At 45.5% G+C, this 22,548-nt stretch overlaps 2 protein-coding genes across 5 annotated transcripts; both read right to left on the bottom strand.

Annotated features, from left to right (window-relative positions):
* Positions 1–11,961: 11,961 nt before the first annotated feature.
* On the bottom strand, positions 11,962–15,715 carry anxa2a (annexin A2a). Of its 2 annotated transcripts, none has more exons than XM_003967438.3 (13): positions 15,574–15,715; positions 15,098–15,155; positions 14,923–15,016; positions 13,951–14,045; positions 13,745–13,858; positions 13,521–13,611; positions 13,179–13,258; positions 13,038–13,097; positions 12,853–12,946; positions 12,665–12,760; positions 12,509–12,567; positions 12,303–12,425; positions 11,962–12,218 (listed from the first exon to the last, which is right to left on the bottom strand). In XM_003967438.3, the coding sequence occupies exons 2-13, from the start codon at positions 15,143–15,145 to the stop codon at positions 12,159–12,161; spliced, it is 1,014 nt and encodes a 337-aa protein (XP_003967487.1). In that variant the 5' UTR covers positions 15,146–15,155; positions 15,574–15,715; the 3' UTR covers positions 11,962–12,158. The 2 variants fall into 2 exon arrangements, with proteins under 2 accessions (XP_003967487.1, XP_029697843.1); XM_029841983.1 differs by lacking the exon at positions 15,574–15,715 and adding an exon at positions 15,485–15,506.
* Positions 15,716–15,841: 126 nt separating this feature from the next.
* Positions 15,842–22,355, bottom strand: ice2 (interactor of little elongator complex ELL subunit 2). Of its 3 annotated transcripts, none has more exons than XM_011607361.2 (15): positions 22,161–22,355; positions 21,546–21,647; positions 21,124–21,469; positions 20,917–21,036; positions 20,707–20,841; positions 20,414–20,530; positions 19,967–20,126; positions 19,562–19,740; positions 18,805–19,477; positions 18,569–18,738; positions 18,367–18,496; positions 17,415–17,499; positions 17,166–17,216; positions 16,549–16,792; positions 15,842–16,205 (listed from the first exon to the last, which is right to left on the bottom strand). In XM_011607361.2, the coding sequence occupies exons 1-15, from the start codon at positions 22,172–22,174 to the stop codon at positions 16,050–16,052; spliced, it is 2,682 nt and encodes an 893-aa protein (XP_011605663.2). In that variant the 5' UTR covers positions 22,175–22,355; the 3' UTR covers positions 15,842–16,049. The 3 variants fall into 3 exon arrangements, 2 of the variants coding, with proteins under 2 accessions (XP_011605663.2, XP_011605664.2); XM_011607362.2 differs by having other exon boundaries at positions 15,842–16,202; XR_003889607.1 differs by lacking the exons at positions 15,842–16,205; positions 16,549–16,792 and having other exon boundaries at positions 16,955–17,216; positions 17,293–17,499.
* Between the last annotated feature and the right edge of the window lie 193 nt (positions 22,356–22,548).

The raw sequence follows: 22,548 nt of genomic DNA, 5'->3' as shown, positions 1-22,548 counted from the left end.
TATGGGCTCGGCGGTCCCAGTCGCCTCTCGGAGCGTCAGAAACCGGCATGGTGCCAATTAGGATGGAGCGAGCAAACATATGCCTCACTCAGAAAAATCCTGATTAAAGTGCATATTGATGCCATAAATTAGAGGAGCACAATAGATTGTTGGGTGTTTGTGTGTAAATGTTTAATTAACCCGCTCGCCGACATCGCCGCTGCGCTTTGCTGCTGAGGAATCAATCTACTTAGCAACCCATTTTACAATACACGGCCAGCTCTGTGTGACACATTCATTGGGGACAGCCAAGCAGTTGTTAATGTCTCCAAATTAACAAAGCCATTAACCCAAGTGATAACTGCATGTTCAATGTGCGCGTGTGGGTTGTACAAGGACAATAAACAGCCAGCTCTAATTTTCTTTATGGCTCCGGTTGAGTTATCTGTGTTTTAATGACGACGGGCAGGTTTAAATGCAGAGAGAGACGGTAGAGACGCCTTCCAAATGTGAAGAAAGTGTGAAACTGTGACGTGAAAGGTTGAATTATTCAGATATTTATAGTACATCTTGATTTTCATGCCAATCAGTGCTTGTTTTTTCTGCAATAGCGAACAGCATGCAGCGCCCTTCTGAACACACACTCACACACCCTCCCTTCCAGCGGGGATCACAGAACACAGAGGGGGCCGCGGTGACCCCCATCCCAAAGGAGCGTGCTGTTTTGCCTGCAAGGTAAAGAGCTGGGATGCAGAGGAGTTTTTTTTTTTAATTTAATCTTTGTGCTCACAGTCCACAGTGTGCATGAGAGGAGATGGCAATTAGAACGCCCATGCAGACCTGCTGTCCTGCCCGTGTGGTAGACTTTATTCCCCGGGGCGTGACAGGGAGACGTCGGCAGGGGGGACTGCTTCCATGAAAGAGAACAGAACCCCCCCCCCCCCCCCTCCCTCAACCCTGCACCATGGCTTCAAGAGCCTGTGTGGGACGTCATGCTTGCTTAATGCTTCCCAAGGAGAAGAATAAACACTTACAAACAAGGTGTGGTGTACTTTTGTGGACCTTTTTCTTCCAATCAGATCACCGCAGCGACCCGCTTTAAATCAATTTGATTACCTATACATACAGAGGATTCCTTTAATACAAATAAATAATAGAACAGTTGTTCCCACAGTCCAGATTTGAGGACTGTAAAAACAAGGATATGATATAATATTGATATTTGAATAAGTAAGTACCCAGCTCACCCACATGAAGCCTCCACACTGAGAGAGAAGTCGCTCAAGAACTTTTTCAGATTGGATCAGTCCTACAAGGAATATTGTTGTTTATTGGCAAACATCCTGACACATCATCCTCATCACACACACAATGAAGTGCGCATGAATAATTGATACGCACTCTCGCGCAAAATATTCACCGGTGCTCCGATAGTGTTTACTCCCCTGCAGACATCCATACCGAGGGTAACCTCTGCTGTAGAGGAGCTCGGCGCCTCACTTCTCTGCTGCAGCCGAGAAGTTACAGGAGATGCAGCGACAACATGAAAGCTGCGAGAAGCAGCTCAGTAAATACACCGCAGCACTGTTTAGAGAGGGGCTCCAAAAACACCGCAGTGTTTTTCGAGAGCAGGAAAAACACTGCAGAGCGGCGGCGGCAGAGAGCGAGGCCAAAATCTGCATCCAGGCGAGATGATGGCAGATTTTTCGGCCTTTTAGCAGAAATGATGGGTTTGGTAGCCCACTAATCTGAGGTGCAGTTGCTGCTATTGACTTTCAGGATTGTCTTCCATTCGCTGTGCATCCAGAGCTTTTCCTGTTCCTCCCCGTCAGGATTTGCGACATTGCCCAAATTCATTTTCCGCCACATGAATTATGCTCCGTAGTCACATGATTACTATTGTTCATGCTTGCATTTCCCCAGCACGCTCGTGAAAGTGAGCACCTCCGGTTTAGGCGAAAACCAATAGACTTACAAGTGAATTTTGTAACCCAGTTGGGTCCTGTAGACTGTGTATGGCTGAATTTTAAGCTGGTGGCTGACTGAGCGACGGAAAATGGTGCAGCCCTGGGGAGACATCTTTGTGGGAGAAATGACACTCCCCTTGTAACTGTCTCGGAAGTCTGTGCTATCACTCCGTCAAACTCCGAACTTGCTTCCCGCGCCTCTTTTATTCCCCCCCCCCCCCCCCCCATCTCTGCATTTGAAATCGCTCCCACAGCCTACAGCTATGAGCGCAGACTTTTAGTGCACGTCCGCTCTAGACGGGAAGTGTGGGGGACGGGGCTCATCCCGGGCCACGCTCACCAGGGAAAGTGACAGCCCGGATAATTGGCACTAATCAAGCGGCTGCTTGTATTGAGAGGATGTCACTACATCTGCACGGCGTTGACCCACAGAGGTAGTGCCCAAGGCCCTCACTCCCCTACAATGGAGTCTGTCAATCCAGAGCTGGTGACAGTCGTCTTCTAGCACCGTCCCTCTTTGGTCAATATGCACAAAAAGAAGAAAAAAGAAAGCAAAAAAGACAAAAGAAGAAATTCAGACATGAAGAAAAAAGAGGGGGGGGGCTGCTGTGCAGAGGAGAGGAGCTGGAAGAACAGACGCTTCCTCTTTTACATGAAAAGTAGGATGTTATGTAGCGCGTGCTACATTATTCTTTTTTATAATTTCTCTCAGAGCGATTGCTTTGAATTACAGAGGACTTTTTGTCAAGAGCGAGAAGGAGATGAATCAAAAATTCATCTGAAGAAGTTCTGCGCGGGGCGAGGCGAAGGCACCTCTGGTGGAACCAACATTTGCAAAAGTTCCATCTCCTTAAGCAATTATTAGCGGTGATAGTTTGACATGTACGCGAGTTGTCAACAACTGACTTTAAACAAAGTACAAAGCAGAAGTAAACAGTGCCGCCAGCAAAATTAACTTGGGGGACTAGCCACCTCATGAATTATAAATGGCTATCTATTACTGCAGCGAGCGGTGCTACCAGGAGGCCCCGTTCATCCGAACAGACTAACCTATTTTCAACAAATCTGACAGTGAGCCGCTAAAGAATGCAGTTCAGGGGAAAAATGAGCCTGTTATTTAGTAAACGAGTTGTGTAATTTCTAAATTGTACCAAACTAACCATGGAATACCCGTAGGGATTTGTGTCAGCTGTTATTCGCCTTTGCCTGCTAACTGCCATTCACTTGCAAATGAAGCCCCTTCGCAGAGCACGTTTTAATCCACCTAATTAGAAAAGCGGTCCACACATAAAAGCCCCTGTTTTATCTTTTTAATCTGCACCTCCCCGACGAGGTCTGGAATTAATTGAAATGATGTCAAACATGATCGCGTCGAGTCGGCGTGATTTTGACACACTGGATTTGGACTAGCGCGCTTTGGAGGCGCCACCAGCGCCGTGAGGTGACGTTTGAGTGGCGAAAAAAAATACAAAAAATGGAGTTTGCTTTTTTCTCTTTACATACCTTCGGTGTGTTTCCTTTGTCACAATTCTCAAGATGGAAAGCGAGCACGTCTGCTGACCTGAGACGGCAAAGAAGAGGGATTAGAGAAGCTCCCCGGTGTGGCTGAGCGAGAGCCACGAGGAGCGTCGCTGGTCAACATTGATAAAAGACGGCAGCCTGGCCTAACCAGGGACTTCCTGCCTCCGCCCTGTGGGCAACAGTGAGATTTCCGGATTGGCACCAGTCTGAGCACACGGAGAATCGTAAAGCCTGAAAGGCTGAGAGTCCCTGCAGATTGAACTAGCTTAAAAACCAAAGTTTAATTAAAGAGAGCACTTAGAATCTGGATTTTACTAAATAGTGACACTGTGTTCAGTGCAGGGTGGTACCGGTACGTCAGAACTGGTGAGGCTGAACCGCAGCTGGTTTACTCACAAAACCAGTGCTGCAGAAGGATGGTGATAGTTTGCCCAAGTTTTAATGCGCACACAACACGGAAGCCACCATTCTCAGCGCCGACCCCGCGCTTCTTTTGTCTGTCTTCTTTTTCCTTTTTACAATTTGCCAGTCTTTGCACAGCATGCGCAGCTCTGCCTCATCTTCAAAAGACCGGCAAACACAATCTTTTTGCTCCACTGGAAGTAAATACATAGCTGCGCGCCGACGGAAAACAACGCTGTGATCCGCCTCTACAAACATGGTGATTGGCAGGTGTATGGCACAAAGTGGGATTCAAACACAGCTTCACACATTAATTGTAGCTGCCGCTAAAGGACGTTAACCAATATATATACAATGCTTCCTTTTTAGACTCAGTTCTGAGGCGTCAGTCTTCAAGCATGGCGGCGCTCCGTGAGCCGCACCGTTGTCGATTCCAGGAGACTTGTAACACCTTTTTAGGTTGCTGCAGAACAACATTCCCCCCAGCTGTTTATTGGCAGGAAAATAAACTAAAATAACTTCAGTTTGTTTTGAATTGAAAGTCTTCATATATGAAAATAAACAGCGCCGCAGCGATGCGCCGCCAAGTACTCCTTCCTGTGCAAACGAACCCATATTTGCTTTGTGCACATCAACATTTGATTTTGTCTGATTTGACTTGATTGCAGCGACGAGGTCCAGAATTATTTATCGCCCGGGATGCGCGCTTTGTTGTCCCTGGCTTTTAGCTTATGCTAATCGGAAGAATGCGGGGTTTTGGTGAAGAACTTTGCAGATGAAAGTAGCCACACTAGCATAAAAGAGCGGCGCACGCCATTAGCAAGGTGGAGTTACTTCTCCTGACTCATAATTGTCCAACATGCCTCGGAGACACACAGATGAGTTCACGGGATGCCGCACGAAAATTTCTCGGCCCTTGTTTTGCATAATGCTCATCTTCATGTGGCAGCAGAGAAAGGGAGGTGGGTGGGGGGGCAGGTGCCACTGATCTTTTTGGTGTCTCCAAGTCATTTTGTTTATCATTCAAATGAAAACCTTGTTCCATTATCCATGAGGGAGCAGGAGTAATGTGATAATGTCCCCTCTGCTCTCGGTCTGAGCTGACAGCCGCCCGTGTCCCAGACTTCAGACAAGGGACAGGTAATTATTTCATACCTGCATTTTGGTGAAGGTATTATAATTAGGTCAACGGGACTCTCAGGGTTGCATTTGAGGACGCGCAGACTTTGGGACTTTGATGTAATGGGAGTTGAAGGGGGCCTCTGCCCTTCGCCCGGTCTCGTGCCGATGCTACATGCAGTGAAAAAGCCTCCACATTTGGAGCGATCTGCCTTCATGAGGCTCCATGTGATTGATTATTTAGTGGGAAACTCTGGAATCAGTGTGAAGCCAGCAAATAAAGTCAAATAACAAGGGAGAGCGCAGGTCTGAGGGAGGGGAAGATCTCAAGATGTTTTTGAAGCCAGTCAGAGTAGCCAAAGGCGAGCAGAGCTTCACGCTTTCATATCCCCCTTTTTAATATCTCTCCCCCATTTTAATGATGTGCTTCCTATCCCTGAGTAAAGTTCTTCGTATCCACTCTTTTTTTTTTTTTGCCAGAGAGGTTTTTTTTTCCACACCCTCTTTGAAATAAAATGTAAGTATATATTTAGTCCCAGAGTTTAGAGGCTCGCGGGCCGAGGCAGAAATTCAAATTTATGCTTTTATGAATATTGACGATTGTCTTTGGCTATTGCCAAAATGTTAACAATACATTAATAAACAGCGTGTGAGTTCTACTCTAAAGCTTTGCTGGAGGTTTGCGAAGCTCCCGTTTGCAAATGAGCAAAAATAACCAGACGATTAAAAAATCATCCTCCTGCCTGTTAACGAGGGAAAAGGTCTCGTGTTCCCCACAAACATCATACAAGCAAAATATAATGGGGTCTGTGCATGAACCAGATCAAATATTGATGAACGGCGGAGAAACTTTGAACAGAAACAAAACAATGACACGGGGGGTGGGGGGTTGCTGTTACGGCACCCATAAATGTTTGAGCGCTAGGGAGATATCAAAGCTCCCCCTCCTGACAGGGCCGGTGTCAGAGAGGTCTGCTCTCCTTCAAACATATTTATAATGAAGGCCTCTCATCGCTCTCTGTCCGTCTCAATTACCAGCCCACGAACCCCGAGGCCGGACACTCGTACCTGCGTCTCTCCTCCGACGGGAGGCGGCGGGCGCACTTGAAAGGACCCGCAGACACTAAAGTTGGCACAGTGACACTTTTTTGGCCTCGGATTTAAAAGGAACGCGCCGCCTACAGCACCGGCATTTTCACCAGTGTTTATTAACCTATTGTTCTCCATCAGCAGGTCTCCTGGTTTTCAGTATCAAAGCCCCCCCTCCCCCGGTTGAAAGCATAGATAGCCATTGAAAAAGTGCTGCTTCAGTCTCCTTCTGTCTGTGGGCACAGCTTTGATCAGCCTCACCTCAAGACTTATCCTGGAGGGAGCGCCGCACATATTCTCCCTGGCTAATCACACTTCCTGTCTTTGTCTTTATGTGCTTTAGACAAGCGTCAGATAGCAACACAGGAACAGATTTGCCCCGAGAACCTGGAGAATAAAGCCCCTGGTTGTGCTGCGGCTCGTCTTCTCCAGCGGATTTCCTCATGAATATTTCCACCGTTGGTTGGATCTCAACCCGCTGTAATGGCGGCTGCTTTAAAGGGAGTCGAAAAAGCCTTTTGGTGTTCAGAAAAATTCCAGAATAAATGTACTGTATTAACCCAGACTGTTGGCGATGGTGTATTTTTAGCTGCACGCGTGACAGGAGGTGAGATCCCGGCGAACAGTCGAGGATCACCATCTTTCTCCTGAGCCAAAGGCGCCAAATGGTTAACAAAATAATTTCACATGCGCAGCATATTCTCCGAGCTCCGGCAGCGCTGCTCGTCTTACCACCTTTGGCACTTTTCACCAAGAAACTTGTTCTTTGTGTGTTTCAAGCGAGTTTAGAAAAGACCACTTTCTGCCAGGAGCCAAACAAGACGGGATCCTTTATCTGGGGCGAGCTAAAGGCTACGAAAACCACCCTGTGTTCTATTTCCGAGCTCATTTCCATATCCATGACCACCTGAGGGAGGTCAGGAGGCTCCAGCCAACTTCCTGGCAGGGACGGGGGTTACAAACCCTTGTCCAAAGCCCACGCTGCTTGCACTCTTGCCCTGGCACCGCGATGGAGCGGGGGCCTTTATGAATGCAGAGAAACAGAAAACAACAAAAAAAAAATTCCTTCACTTCTTCCCGGCAGCACCCCCTCATCCTTGTCCTCCTCGTGCTTCAAAGCCGCACCTCTCCGCGGCGCCCCGGGGTTAATTAACAGCAACTAAACAGGGAGCGATCAGAGGGAATGGGAAATCTCCAAAGGTTAAGTGTCACGTGGGAAACGTGTTGTCAGAAGACAAGAAAGGTTGATTTTTACTTTCTCTCTCCTGCACGTTGGGAATCAAATGTTGTTGGCGGCGGCGGCGGTGGGGAACGTGTCGAGACCTTTCCACAAAACTTTGCGTGGCTGCTGTCAGAGGAGGCAGCGCCTGGGCCGCGGCGCGTGCAACTCCGTTGCCTTTTTGATGAGAAATAACTAAATAAATCAGCGTTTTCCTCTGATTCCCGCTGCCAGGTTGCTTCCTTCGCCTTGACTCCGGTAGAAGAACACAGCGGTTCCAGACACAGCTGAAGTGTAACGCATCCATCACCCAGCTAATCACCGCTTTTAAAGACCTCCTCATTGAAATTGTGTCTCCTCTTGGTTTTATCCCGGGAGGGAAGCAGAGAAAATGACTTCATGAGCCTCAGATTTCCTGGGCGGCGCGTCGCGCAGATGAACCGGCCTGATTTCCCTGTGCAGTAATTAACATGGGCTCCTCTCCTCTCCCCGTGGCTTGTGGCTGACATTTGGTTCATGCTCGAGTGTCTGCCTGGCTGATTTCAATCTCGTGCATGAAGGTGAGCCCGTGTGTGTGTGTGTGTGTGGTGGGGGGTCCAATGGCCAGTCCAACATCGGTTCACAGGGATTAAAGAGCCTGACGGTGTGGATCACAGAGACACTCAGTCCCTCCTGAACCTCCAACAGGTTAGAAGTTGAGAGTTTCTTTCCTATAAAAGGCCTTTTCTGCCTCTCTCCTGAACACATATTTTGACACTTTGATGATTCACGATGCTGATCTATATACATTCTGTCTGAGGTGACAAACAGCGGTGATTTACGCGGCGCTCTGGAGGATGAGAACACCTCCGAATGGTCACCTCGACCGGCAGCTGCGTCAGGCCTTATTTTACATTATTACATTATGTATGCAGGCTTGAGTATGGATAATGGATGCATCCCAAGCAAAGCAGTTTAATTACCCGCCATCATTCTGTCTCACCTTGCTGCCGAGCACACATCTTATTAACCGCGGTGTAAATAAACGTTAATATGCCAGCAAGACCAAGACTGCCACCACCCTCGCAGTTCCCGGTCCATCATCAGCTCCGCTGCAAAGTACACACACCCCCAAACTGATCCAGCACCGTGTGCAAACAACAAAAGGGCCACTGGTGCTGAGGCCAGACCATTACAAGCACTTCACAGAAAATTATCATTAGCACTTCTGGCTGGAGGCCACGCAACGCCATCAAAAGATTAAACTGCACGCACGCACGCATCCCCGCTCCTCTTGGAGACAGACATCACACTATGGTCAGAGAGGCCACAGGAGGACCAGGACCGTGGTCCAGTCCACCCAGAGAGACATGGGTTCTCAGTCAATGGAAGTGTCAAGCAACGGGAAAAGTCAGCACCCAGCTGAGCACCGAGCTTTGAATTCTGCTGAACTGAGCAGCTAAAGAAAAGTCTGCTCATGTCTCCTGGCACTTTGGAGCCCAACCGGACGGTCTTGGTCTCAGACGTGATGGATTTAAAGCCCAGGTCATTGTTATTGAAATGCAATCGCACCTTGAGTGCAAATACTGGACCATCTGGGCTGAGCAGGAGCAGCGGAGTGATGAAGAGTGTCGACTCCTGAGATGCTTTGTGGCTCCTCGGATGACAGCAGCCGAACTCTTCAAAGGTTTCAATTTTGTTGCATGTACATAAAGCTCTTTTATAAACTTGTCGATGCTTTCCCCCCCTCCAGTCTGCAGATGGACTGACTGCAGCTCGAGCCCATGAGGAGACAGGCCTTCTTCTGCTCTCTTATGTTGTTTCAATTACCCGTCTGCTGCACAAAGGCGGCTGCCTGATGGTGTGACGAGTGCACAGTTCTCCTCCGCCTGCGCTGTTGTGTCTGTTTGAGCCTCATAAAAGGAAGCGGGGCCTGACGCTGCCAGAGGCAGAAGATCCGGCTCCCCGGTCTGAGCGCAGAAACATCAGCACGGCGTTGTTCTTCAGAGGGAGATGTCCTTCAGTGCGGTGCCAGCTCTCCCCGGGGCAGCGGCAGCGTGAGACACAACCTCTTTATTTACCATATACAGGATGTCTCTGTGCCATTAACGAGCCGGAATGTTGAGCCACGGAGACACAAAGGCTCGGCTCTGACTGGAGACGCTTGGCTTTTGCTGAATTAAACAGTGATAATTAAGAAAATATTAATAAAATTCTGCCTCTCATGGCTCTGTGGCTGTGCTGAGGGAGGGCGTCCTGGAGCTTAGCCCGTAGGAGTTCTCATTTGGAGCACGCCTGCGACCTACAGGGCTGCAGGCGCTCACACACGCACAAACAGAGACGCATGCAGTCGCAGACCTCGGTGGCCCCCTCCTTGATAATTAAACAGTGCCCTGCACAGACATTCTGAGCTGGGTTCAGCGGTGTCAGAGTAGGAGGGAACGAGCCAGAACCTGAAGGAGCTGCCAGCTGAGCGAAGCTGCAACTTTTTGTTCAGCGTGATGAATTAATAAAAAGCACAAACTAATACTTTCCCAGTGTGCAGTTGGCATGTCTGGCGGGCCGGCAGCAGCCAACACAGCTGTACTGTGAAAGTTTAATGCTTCTGGATGCCTGCAGCGCCGCCTGGGCTTTCTCTCTGAGGTGTGTGTGTGTGTGTGTGTGTGTGAGGGGGGGGGGGGGGTCCACATGTTCGATATAACTGGGACAAGAAGAAAAAGAGGAAGAGGCAGTTTGTTTGACCTTTGAGGATAAAACGACCTGAGAGCTGACGCTGCTCCAATGAAGAAAGTAAAGACCAACTTAAAGGCTCAAGTGTCCAATTATGGTATATAAATGTATGTTTTCTGTTGGCATCAGAAATATTTGATTAAGTTTATCATAATTCCTTCTCTGTATTTTATTTTAACAGTAAATTATTTAGGGTCAACTTTAAAAATACATGTAGTTAAATATGTTAAATCTAATATTCTAAACAGAAGAACTAGCAAACACTGATAAAATAACAACTATATATGTAATAAATATGCTCCACCGCTAATCTGGCTGGAGTAAAATGTTGTTTACATCTTCACATGAAATAATTGTTATAATCTGATTGATTCTGTTTTTTTTTTATTCAAAACTTAATTGATTAGTTTTGTATTATCTGTACTATTACTATTAGATTTAGGCTCAATAGAAGAGGAACGTGTCTGCAAAGAAAATTATTACAACTATATGGGCAACAATATATTTAAAAGAATCCGTCCAATGGATTCCCGTAATCCCAATGATCCCATAATCCCGTCAGCTTCACTGTTTGCCGTCATTTTCCTAAATAAACAAGTCAATTTCAAACCAAACCCGTGCGCATCGGTTACATCTGATCAGAAATCTTTTAAAACCTGTTTGTCGTTAGGTGATGATTTGGTCTTGATGCCACCTTCCAGGCTCCGGGGGCCTGTCATGGCTCCGGTTGTTATAGTGATGTGAGGCCTTCCATCTCGGCCCCCACGTGCTCCGTGTTTGACATTCATGGGGTTAAAGTCCTCTGAATGATGAAGTGCCGGCGTTTGGGACGGTAAATTGCATCGTTTCAATCGAGAAGAGAGTCCCCCCCGGGTCCGCCGGGGTCCCTGTGGGCCGGCCTTGGACAGAACAGCATGTTGTACATCCATATAAAAAAGGGGGGAAATATGGAGGTACTTTCCCCTTTATGATGCGGAGATTAATCTGTCACCACTTTCACGCATAAATCCAACCCCCCCACTTTGCAAAATACTGTTTTACCTTACTTTACACTATATTTTATATTTTTATTGCCTATAAACATAAACCATCACAAAGGGCTAATGTTCTCATCAATATTATGACAAAACGATCATAAATCCGATGCCTAGTTAAGGCTTGAAACCAGTTCCCTCCCCAGTTCCACCAGTGGAAATAACGGTCAGGGGTGTTATTTCATCTTTCTCGACTACAGAAGATTGCGTTTTATTTCAGCGGCTCTTTTTCTCTGGCTGCTGTGTTCAGCAGAACCCTGCTGCCTTTTGGGGCCCTTCTTTTAGCCTTATTCTTCAGGAGAGATGCCTTGACAACACTGTGGTGCTGTTTTCATCCTGAGAGACCACAAACTAAACAGCAGAAACACGCTGTATAGACGCTTGTTTAGTGCTATGCAAATCCACTTTGCCAGAGGTAAAATTAACATTTTTAATTAAAATATTAGCACCAAACAAACACGGAAAAACACACTAATGATTAAATCATCCTGATAGAGGCTGAGAGAGGGAAGATGGCTTCCGTCATTTAAAAAATTACAGATATAGGTATATTGTATACAGTTGATGTGTTTAAAACGTTAGGATAAATGCATACTGCACATTGATAGACACTAAAACAAAATGTTGTCTTTACATTCCATGTAAATATAAACGTACAGCGTGTCATTAGTGTTATTTTAATATTTCTAAGCTGTTTCATAAAATGTTTGTTACTGAAAATCAAATATTTAATGTGATAAAAAACCTTATATTTTTGCACCGACCCTTTAAAAAATTATTCGATAATAAAACTTCACCCCCCCCCCCCCCCCCACAAACCTGCAGCTGCTTCCGGAGTTCGCATTTATGTTACAACCGCGCCCTCTAGCGGACAACAAAGTGAACATCAGGCGAGCGCAAAGAAGAAAATAGGAGTCAAAAATACTCAAACGAGCAACTTTATTAGCACTTCTTAGAATAAAAAGGATTTGTATTTGGCATCAAAAGCTGTATGCATGAAAAAGAGGATGTTTTATTTTATTTTTTTTAAAGTACATTTCCACGCTTTCCTTTCTATTGCACATTTCCAGTAAAGGAAAGTGTGGTGCTTTTAAAACTGATAGGTGACATTTGTTTAAATTATTCTTCTGGGCCACACAGGCTGAGAATAACCTTCTGGTAGTCTCCCTTGGTGTGTTCCTGCAGAAATAGGGTGGATGAATGGGTTGACTACTGTAAGTTTCGTTACACTAATTATAAAATAGAATTTTAGAGGTTGGATACCTGAATAGCCTTTTGCAGAGACTCTCCGAAGTGGGCCTTGTACTCAGAACAGACTTTCTTCAGGTCCACTTCACAGCGTGACACGATAATTCTGGTCAAGAGCTTCTCTTTGGCTCCTTTACCCTGTGGGGTCAAACTTGGGTCACCATTGGGCTCATTTATACTGCTACAGCCTCATTTAAATATAAAGAGAGCAGTGTAAGCACCTTCATGGCTTCATTCAGTCTTTTGGCAAAGTACAGCTGTTTGTTTTCAATACACTGGACTGGGAAAAAAGACCAAAATCTTTAAAATCAAGTATTTCACAAACGATAGGGGATATAAAATAAACCGTTTCATCAGAATTGCTGACAAATGTTCACCTATCACCAGGAAGGACTTCTGCAGGTCTCCTTTGACCTCCTTTATGATGCTCTCCTGCATGTCATAGGGGCTGTAGCTCTTGTACCTCTGGAACACTAACAACGGTGAACAAAGATTAAACTCTTAATGATTACGCTTGACCAAAATCAAAACCTGCATGCCAGTGAAACCCAAAGAAAGTAGGCACCTTTCTGCAGGTGAGGCACGCTTCTCTCAGACATAATGGAGATCCAGGTGGGAACATCAGTCCCTTTAACTCCTATTCCAGCCTGATACAGAGCCTGAGATCAACCCATAAATATCATTAGTGTAATGTCTTCATCCACCATTAGCATGTTAGCCACTCGTAGTTTGTATCCACTATTAGCTTACTCTGGCATCTTGGTCGATCTTTTCAGAGTCTACAACAGCAGACGGTTCTGCTCGTTTGGCCTGCGGACGAATGAGACGCCACTCATTTCAGCTTTAGACAGCAAAGAATCCTTAAAGAAAACAAACACTGAAGAAACTGACCTGAACCAGGGCCAACAGCAGCTTGGCGAAGTTTCCAGAAGTGTCGCCTGCTACGTCTTTATCCAGCTCCTTCTTGAACACTAAGAGAGGCAGCAAAGTACAAACAAGATTAAATTAGGATTGTGCCAAACACATCAACAGTTGCTCTTTGATTGCATTTTCAAAGTTGAGTCGCTTACAACCTGAGGTGGAACAACCTCAGATGCTGAAATGTGTGTGTGTGTCTGTGTGTGTGTCATGCAACTTGTCAGCAGGAATTAATGTGGGATGTGAAGAATGCATTCATCACAAAATATTTGATAGATGACATTCAAGGCTTTTGTTTAAAAAAAAAAAACTTACATTCCTTGTAGACTTGCTTGATTTCCAAAAGCTCAGTGTTGCTCCGTGAGCACAGAATCTCAATTAAAGTTTCTTCATCTGTTCCTAATCCCTGAAACAACATTTTGATTCAATCAAAAACCACCTACTACTGAAACTGAGATGGAATGCAGTTCCGGAATATAACCGGAAGAGGGCAGTAAAGCTCCTCTGATAAAGCCCCGGATAAAATCTCTCTTCTGCACCTTAATGGATCCTCTGATCTCTGAGGCGTCATACTGAGTTGTACTCTTCATCAGTCCAAGGATCACACTTTCCAAAGAGCCAGAGAGCGCCCCCTTCAGGGCTGTGATCATGTCCTATAAACACAGGAGCAGAATCAGACTCATTGAATGTAGCATTTAATGATACATGTGAACAGTTTGAGATATTATTTTAGGATGTAAAGTACCTTTTTTGCCTTCCTTTCATAAGAAAATGCAATTTCTCTTCTTTGGGAGTAGGTTCGCTTTGTTAAGACGTCAATGATGGTCTGTTCATCCACTCCTACAGTGTCAGCAGACGTGACAATGTAATGTGCAGTTTTCCTCTATTTAAATACTGAAAGCCATTAAAAGGCCACCCTGTAGTTTACACAGTTGCACAACTAACTGATTTGTTGAAAATGCTGTGAAAATATCACCACCCCCCTTCCCGAACACACACACCCACACACCCACACAGATGTGTCATGATTAATGGGTGATAATGCTGGGCCAAAGGTTAAAATGGGATTCTTAAAACAGAGACTAGTCAGAGTGGGATAGAACAGACTGGATATTATCCATGTCAACATCCAACTGACACAAAATGTCACCACACCAGCTTAACAGCCACTTATAGCTTCATTCTTATGTTTTGACATGAACTCGTACAGCCTGTCAGGTAGTAGCTGACCTTGAGTGTAATATTACAATATTTAAATCTACACTATCCAGTAATAGGGGCAACTTTCAGTGCCAAAAAGCCAAATGTGACTCGGAGCATGTGAGAAGTTGAGGAAAATAAGGGAGCTTCAAAAAGTATCTGCAGAGTTTGTTCAGGGTAACCCGATGCTGCCAGGTCAGCTGAACACGTGCTAGCTTGAGTTAAAGTCTGTTTTATAGACAAACACAGATATGAAGGTTTTGGCAGTAAGATATTCCCTTCAGTCTCATTAGTAAAAGAACATCTCTCAACAGAACGCGATCTTCTGCAGGACACAATGGCGGAGCGAGCGAGCGATCGAAGGGTTGCCAACGCTGAGGCGCAGACTTGGAGGGGTTCCCAGCACTGGTGAAAACACCGAGCCAGGATGCTGACTCACAAATACCAGCTGCTCATCTGCAGGGGGAAGTTACAGCGCACAACACTGGACTTTCCTATACGTTGTGCGGTGTCCTACCTTTGGTTTTAATGGCCGTCTCTATTCTGGCGGCATCTCGGTTCGGGTCGAAGTCCACGGCAGGCACCACGGTGGGGAAGGTGGGTTCATGGGACTGAGGATTCAGAGGAAATGACTGGAGTCAGATAACAGTAACCTGCACAGATCATCGTTAGGATGCATCCAAGAGGATTACCCCGACATTGAGGGTCAGCTGTCCCAGGAATTCTGATACCATCGCCATTCTGAAGGCCCTGCAACAAAGACAAAGCTGTCAACACTTCATCTAGTAATCAAGTCATTTAATCCCATCATACACAGGAAGCAGCCATGTTTATTGTGTCTTTAGTGGCTAAAGACACAACAAACGTGGCTACACAGGCCCCTACAGCACCACCAGACCATCACACAGTTCAAAATGCCTCATAAAACATTAACAAGAGAAAACCCGTGAACACTAAACTCATTGTTGAACTCAAGTCAATCCCAGGGGAGACACACCCAAAACTGCCACCGTCTGAGTGTATTCACTCACTAACTCAGAGAGGAGACGGAGGAATGAAGGAATTTTGGCTTTGTTTACCCAAAACTGGCAGAATGGAAGTCGTTCAGTGCTGCAAACTGATCCAGATGTAATGAAAGTCACATGAGGAGTGTAAGAACATAACTTACCTGTTGTGACAGTGGAGAGGGGGGATGAGGCTTGTCCAGCTGCTCTTTAAGTGGAATGGTATAGACTTTAAAGCTGTGGCTCCCCCCTTTCCCCAGAGCTGACTCACACTCTCCTCCCCCTTCCGAGAGAAGTCAGGGCTCCACCCTGTTCCGCGGGTGGCCACCAGAGGCGCTGCAGAGGGCTGCTCCAGACACACCCGTCCTCGGAGGATTTGATTTATATGCAAAAACTAATCTTATCTTACCCAAACAAAGCAGAGGTCAGCTATAAACAAGGGTGTAAATCCATGTTTTATTGCTTCCATTGCTACAGAGTTTACACGCACAAAAATATGTCTGAACATAATAAATATATTGTGAAAAAGTGCCACAATGTGAATATTTTAAAGATTTTGCTGCATTTCCTGTAAGAAATCAATGGTCTTCAGCTTCTCCTCTGTGCCGGGATCACTGGTCCGTGTGGGAGGTTCGTGATTTCAGACGGACTTGTGAATTAACTTTTTCATGTACTTGTTGCGCCTGGCGGCACGCTTCTTCTTCTTTTTCTTCTTGGCGTTCCCTTCTGTGTTGTTTTTTCCGTGTTGTCTGCCTCCCTGGCTTTGGGCCCACTGGTTTCCACCTTTAACCTTCTGCTGGGATAAAAGAAAGTTGCAGTTGGAAACCGCTCAATCTGGCATCGACGTACTCTCGCTAATCCATTAGTGGTGGGGAGCTTTAAAATCACATTAAACGTGTGAGCAAACTTATGCTGCTTCTGCTCTGTGGAATTTCTGACAGACATTCGATGAATTTCTCGGTCTGCACAGATAAAACCTGTCGAGCTGCTTCTGTGGTCGCTTTGGTTGTTACTTTTGTGAAATGACACCTCAGTATTTGTCCATCCCACATCCATCAGCACTAATGGATCACTTGTAAATGACCTGGTGTAGATGTGTGACACCTAAAGGGCGCTGCCTTCGTTGGTACTTTAATCACCTTTAGGACGTTTGTCACTGGGAAGCTGCAGGGGATCCGGCCGTGCCTCTGGTGGAAGGGAAGAACAACAGCTGGATCCACGGGAATCCAGGGAATGGCCCCTGAAGCTGGGGGCCGAGGAACGGAGCTGTGGACCTGCTGCAGGTTGTAGGACCCTCGTGCCACCTTCCCACCCGCTTCTTTCATTAAGGCCACAAACGGCTCCCCTGCCTTGTGCACGATCAGGTAGCGTCCTTCCGCTAACCTACCAAGACAAACGTCAGGGAGGGTGTGTTGACGGCAAAAACAAACAAAGCAGATTGTGTTGTTGGACAGAGGAGCTTCTTGTCTCATGCTAAGTGGCTGGAATGCAGAGGAACAGAGCCTTAAGAAAGCAGAAGGTGACCCATCGGCTGTGTGTGTTGTGTAATGAGTTGCGTAACAATTGCCTGATATAAATCTGCTTCTACATCCCGTAATTGGCAGAAAAACCATGAGACAAATCATCAGATGTTGCCAAATAATGGGAATAATAGTCACACCGACTTGATAAAACAGGCGTAGTATAAAAAGGATGAGTTTGTGCCCAGAGGGGAACTTTAATGATCTGCATCGAGTGTATTTCCTCCACAGCTCACCCCGACAGCTTCTTCAGGAGGTGGTGCAGGATATTCAGCGACTTGGACGGCCTGCAGACGGAAAAGACACATCAGCGGGTGCAGCTAGTGTATTTCAACAGGGAGTGGTCTAACTTTCACCACTCACCGATGACTAAACCAGCAGCAATGACAACTAGCAGTGAGGAAAAATCTGAGCTTACTGGTGAAGCTGACTGAAATCAAACAGCTGAGATTTGGTTACTCCAGCCCGCCCGCACCAGCACTCACTTGAACCCGCAGGAGATGCTGTGTATCCAGCCGTCAGGCAGCTTCCTCAGCAGAGCCACTTTTGATGTGTGTGCATTGATGTGAGCTGCGGAGACAGACGCAGAGGGTGAGGGATACACCGAGGAAATAGCGGGAGCTAATGAGCGCGCTCATCCAGAGCGCCGCTTCATCAGCGCTGCCATTGCGTCTGCTCGCTGAGTAATTAGTCTAGGATGGTTTGCCAGCGTATCTGCAAGCTGGAGTGGGCGGAAAGAAGAGTTGTTGGTCCTGTCTTCTTCTCTGCCTCCCACTCAAGCCTGTAACTCAGATTATTTCTGTGTCTTCCTGCCTGTAACCAGTCTGCAACAACAATATGAGCAATGCCAGGATGAATTATGAGCAGGTTTTTCCAAGTTGAGCTGCAAAAGTCATTCTTTCCATGACTGTATTCTAATTCCCTCTTTCCTCTCTGAAGCCAAACTAAACTGACTGAAACAGGATAAAACTGCATGATGCAAGATCACAAATCTTTTCTAGTTTTGTTAGAATAGGTGTGGCTCAGCTATTTAAAGATGGTGTGCAAATAACAATTCTGTGAACTGAAATATTCAACAAATAAAGTGCAGACCAGCAGCATTCTGCAGTTGAAGGGAATCTAAAATTTAAAGTGACATTTAACCGACATCTGCACATTCATCATTTCATACAACCAAATGTTACTGTAGCCATGGAAACAAAGCAAACCGAGCCCCTACACAACAGCAGCGGTGCAGTGAGTCATGTAAAGACTATTTCATTGGTTTGTGGGAAGATCATGTGGGCTCTACCAAACCCTGTGAGGGAAAGAGACTCATCCACTTAAATATTACTTTGACTCTGACACTCTCAGCAACTCTAAAAGGGGTGGTTCTCAGTTCAAAAGGCCAGTCTAGGAGTAAATGGCAGTTCTACAGAAAACCATGACAGGCATTACCTGTGTAGGACACGGTGCTGGAATGGAGCAACGCCTCAGTCCACAGCTCACAGGCTTCGCTGCTGCTCAGGCATTCCACACCGTAACACAACTGGTACTCAAGCTTTGGCAGCACGTGCACCGGAACGTGCTTCCAGGGACAAAACAGGGTTCAATTTTAGGATTCGCCAACTGGATCGGTGCAATTCTGGATGGGCTGTACCTTGTTTTCACTGCTGCCTACACTTCTGGTGTGGCTCAGAGCGACAGAACTGCGCACCATGAGCAGCAAATCGTGCAGACTGTAGAGTTTGTAGATCAGATTGCCCTCTTCTGGAGCATCATAGTCTTGTTCATCTTCAGCACCCGCCTGCAGGTCCTTGGACAACAGTCCTGAAAGAAAACCAAGTTTAGCAACCACACAGATAAAAAGCAGATTAAAATCAAATGGACACTGACTCTTGTGCTCTGTGAGGATGTTAACCAGTGGAGCAGATTCGTGAGAATTCACAGATTCGTTTCTTTCTAAATATGAAGTCACACAGGGCTTGACCAAAGACACGGCAGGGGGGTGTACAGACGGTTCCAGTGATTGGCTGGGTGACTTTATCTCCTGAGATGTGGCGGAGGATTTGGCTGAATTGTTAGTGGGGTTGAACATGGCCGATTGCATACGCAGGATCTCACTCAGCTGGTCTCCACAGTCTCGAGGTCTTCGGGAATGCCGTCCGTGTTTTGCAAGTTTTTGAGGAGATGACGACAACTCTGGCTTGTCTGATGTGGACTCAGAGGTCAGAGGGATGTCTGCAGAGAACGGTGCGGCCGAAGGCAAAGGTTGTTTCTTAGGGGTCGGAGTTTGAGACACAGAGTCATCGATAACCAACTTCTCCTCATCAGAGTCGATTGAAGATGTGTGTTCTGTTTCCTGATCAGACTTTGAATGAATCTGTTTAGGTTTTGTTCCAACAGTCTCACTCACAGCTGGGTGAGTTGTGATTTTGGTGGAATTATGCAGCTCCTTCTTGGGTTTTTTAGCGGGCGTAGTCTCTCCGAAAGTCTCCAGATCAGTCAGATCCACTTCAAAGTCAAGACTGTCATTTTCAAAAGACACTACATTCCTTTTTGAGCTCTCCTGTTTCAGAAACACAAAACAGAAAATCAGGGTTGAATCACTGAATAAGCCCTCACGAACACCTTCATTAGTGCATCAACATACAGAAGTGAATGGCTTGTCGTTCGCAGGAAGCTCGGACATTAAATGGAAAACGTGCTTTTGCCCATTCTTCTTGACGGAATGTTTCAGACTCTCCTCATGGTAAATATGATTCATTTCTCTCATTGTTATTTCAGTCTTCAGAAGCGGGGAGTCTATATACACAGTCTTCTGCCCTCTACCTGCAAACAAGAGGTTTAAAAATGTCAAACAGTGCCCTCTTGTGGCCATTCGGGACAATAAGCTATTTCTGTTTTAAACTTTTTAAATTTTGCCATTCTAGATTGATAATTAAAAAAAAGAAAAAAAATATTTTTCTATATTTTAAATATTATATTCTTTCAAACTCAATTTAAGTTGTTTTTAAATGTTCCTACAGCTTATGAGATGGAAACTCTGATGTTTTACCTTTTCCTGGGTTTAATTTCACCCAAACCGGCACTTCCCAATGCTCTCCAAAATCGGGCCCATGATTGTTGAGTAGTCTAAACAAGGCGTCACGAGTCAAACACACGTGAGGCTCGTACCGAGCAGAAAGCGTCTCTGCATTGCTGTCACTGCTGATTGTCTGTTAAGAAAAAAGGATTAGATCACACGCTCCAAAACAGAGAGGAACAACAATGCTACGAACAGTGAATTGGCCTTCAACAGTCTTGTGCATATAAATCCAACATCTTTCTTCACCACAATTAACGCTGGTGAGAATGTCATGAACACCCTCTGGTGTCTTTTCTGAAAACTGCAAGAGCTGTAACAGAGTTACAACAGACCCGCGGTCATGAATCCCATTCTACTAGTAAAAGCTCTTTGTGACTTACTTTACAGGAGTAATTAAAAAGTGAGACAACTGCTTACAGCGTGCATGTCCTTAGCCTTTTTAGCTGGAGGAGTCACTGATGAAACACTCTGATAATCTGATGCAAGCTGAGCATCAGCAGGCACCATCTTGTGGTCTGTAATATCCACGTTGCCCTGGAGAAATGTTGGGTAGAAATATGGAAATACAGGATATAAATTAGCACCAGGAGGCTGAATCTGCAAGTCATCATTTCAAGTTGAAAGGGTAAAAATTGGACAGTGGTATTTACGAACAAACTTGAAGCGACAGCCTGGCGTGTTTAATGGCAGTTCTTTTAAAGGTACTTTACCATGATTAGCAACTGCTTCTCGAAGGTCAGCGTCAGTGCTGGATTGAACGTTCCTCCCGTCAAACTTGTCATCTCGTGGATCTGATAAAGCTGAGGAATGGTTTTGATGCACTCCAGACAGCTTTTCAAGACATCCTGGAAAATAATTTGGGCCGTGCATTTAAATGTGGAGAAGAAATCTGATGAAAGGTGTCATTTCATAGCATTTACCTCTGAATACTGCAAAGCTCCTGGTGATATGATATTGTAGTCTTCAGAACAGACTTGAGCCACCTCTCGTAGGTACTCGGTGAAATGCATCACTTCTCTGTTTACTTGGTCTCTCAACCACTAAAATATTGAGGCAGAAGATGTAAACACAGTGCAGGATGAACTGGCATAATAGAAAGAGCTCTAAGTCTAGGATGAAGAATGTACCTGTGGAGGAGCAATTGGTTTTTTACTCTTTAATATGTCAAGATATATCTTGTGCTCTTTGATGGAGAGGCCTGACTGACATGGGTAGGGCAGTCTGGGTGCCGGGTAAGTGTCATCCACTTCATTTTCACCTTGGCCGAGTGTTACTTCTGCTTTTTGTGCACGCTCACTACCTTCTGCAGCTTCCACCTCACTTTCTGCACATGGATCCTCACTATCGCAGCTGTCCTCATGTGACTCTTGGCTGACAGAGCTGCTGATTTTAGACATTGAATCTTTTGTGGCTGAACACACTTTTTTAGCTCCAGCACCACCGTTCTGTTTTATGCCACCAGCCTCTTCCGGACTTTGAGGATAAGGGAAAGATGAGAAGTAAATAAAAGGACTTGAATTTTGAATTTTAAATCAATGTATTGAGCTACCTTTGCAAAAAGCTCCATAGTTCTCGGATGCTGGGGGAAAGGGAACACCTTTCATAGACATCTCTGGTAAAGAAGGGTCCATCTGGGGCTTCGAGATCCTCCCTTATATTTAAAGCAGGTTAATGATACATTTATTCTTCTACAGTGCCAGACATGCATGCAAAATTCAAAATTCAACTCCCAATAATACGCGAGTCTAGTATGAACTGTTTGTGTTAAAACAGCAGTGACCAACACACATCTAAATAGACAATAACGCTATAATATAGAATACAAAACATCTGGTCTGGACATTTAAAATTGACGTTGCGACCGCTACAACAATTTGAAACGTTTTCCCCATCGTGTCAAGTTCACATTTGTTAGCAAATAACTTGAGAACACCAGGCAGTAAATACACGTGTTAAACTATTTTTCGTGTCCCGGTACAATCCTATGGTTTACAAAAGGCTGTAAGCGTCCACTAACGTCTGTCAAAGTTCGGCTACCACATCAACGGCATTGACAACCATTATTATTTAACTCACCCATAATCAGTAGCATGCAAACTAACATTAATCTAGCAGTCCATATCCAATACCAGCTACAAAGGTTTGCTATTAAATTAAGACTTACCACAGCAGCTCCATCAATATTTCGACACCCGACCACTTGTTCCAAAAGTGGCGTTAATGTTACTACAAGTATGTCTATTATTTAATACATACACAACATTTTAAAAAAATGTTTATATTATTGAGTTAGCTTGCTAACTAATGTTTGGCATCAGGAGTGACGGACTTCTTCTGACGATATTAAGAGAACATCGAGGGCCATGTGACTGCCGCTGCTGCCCCCTTCTGGACATTATCTGCTAATAAGCCTCGTCTGTCGCCCCAGAAAAATGTTCTTAGTTGCTTTCAGGTGTTTACAGAAAGAACACTTCAGGATTCTCCCCTACCATTCTTAATGATATTCTTCCATATACCCATTTATTTGCAAATGTGGGTTATATTAATATAGT

Source organism: Takifugu rubripes, chromosome 9 (assembly GCF_901000725.2).
Source record: "Takifugu rubripes chromosome 9, fTakRub1.2, whole genome shotgun sequence".
Classification (NCBI taxonomy): Eukaryota; Metazoa; Chordata; class Actinopteri; order Tetraodontiformes; family Tetraodontidae; genus Takifugu; species Takifugu rubripes.
The sequence above is the reverse complement of the archived record's forward strand: the minus strand, read 5'-3'. Positions and strand labels throughout refer to the sequence as shown.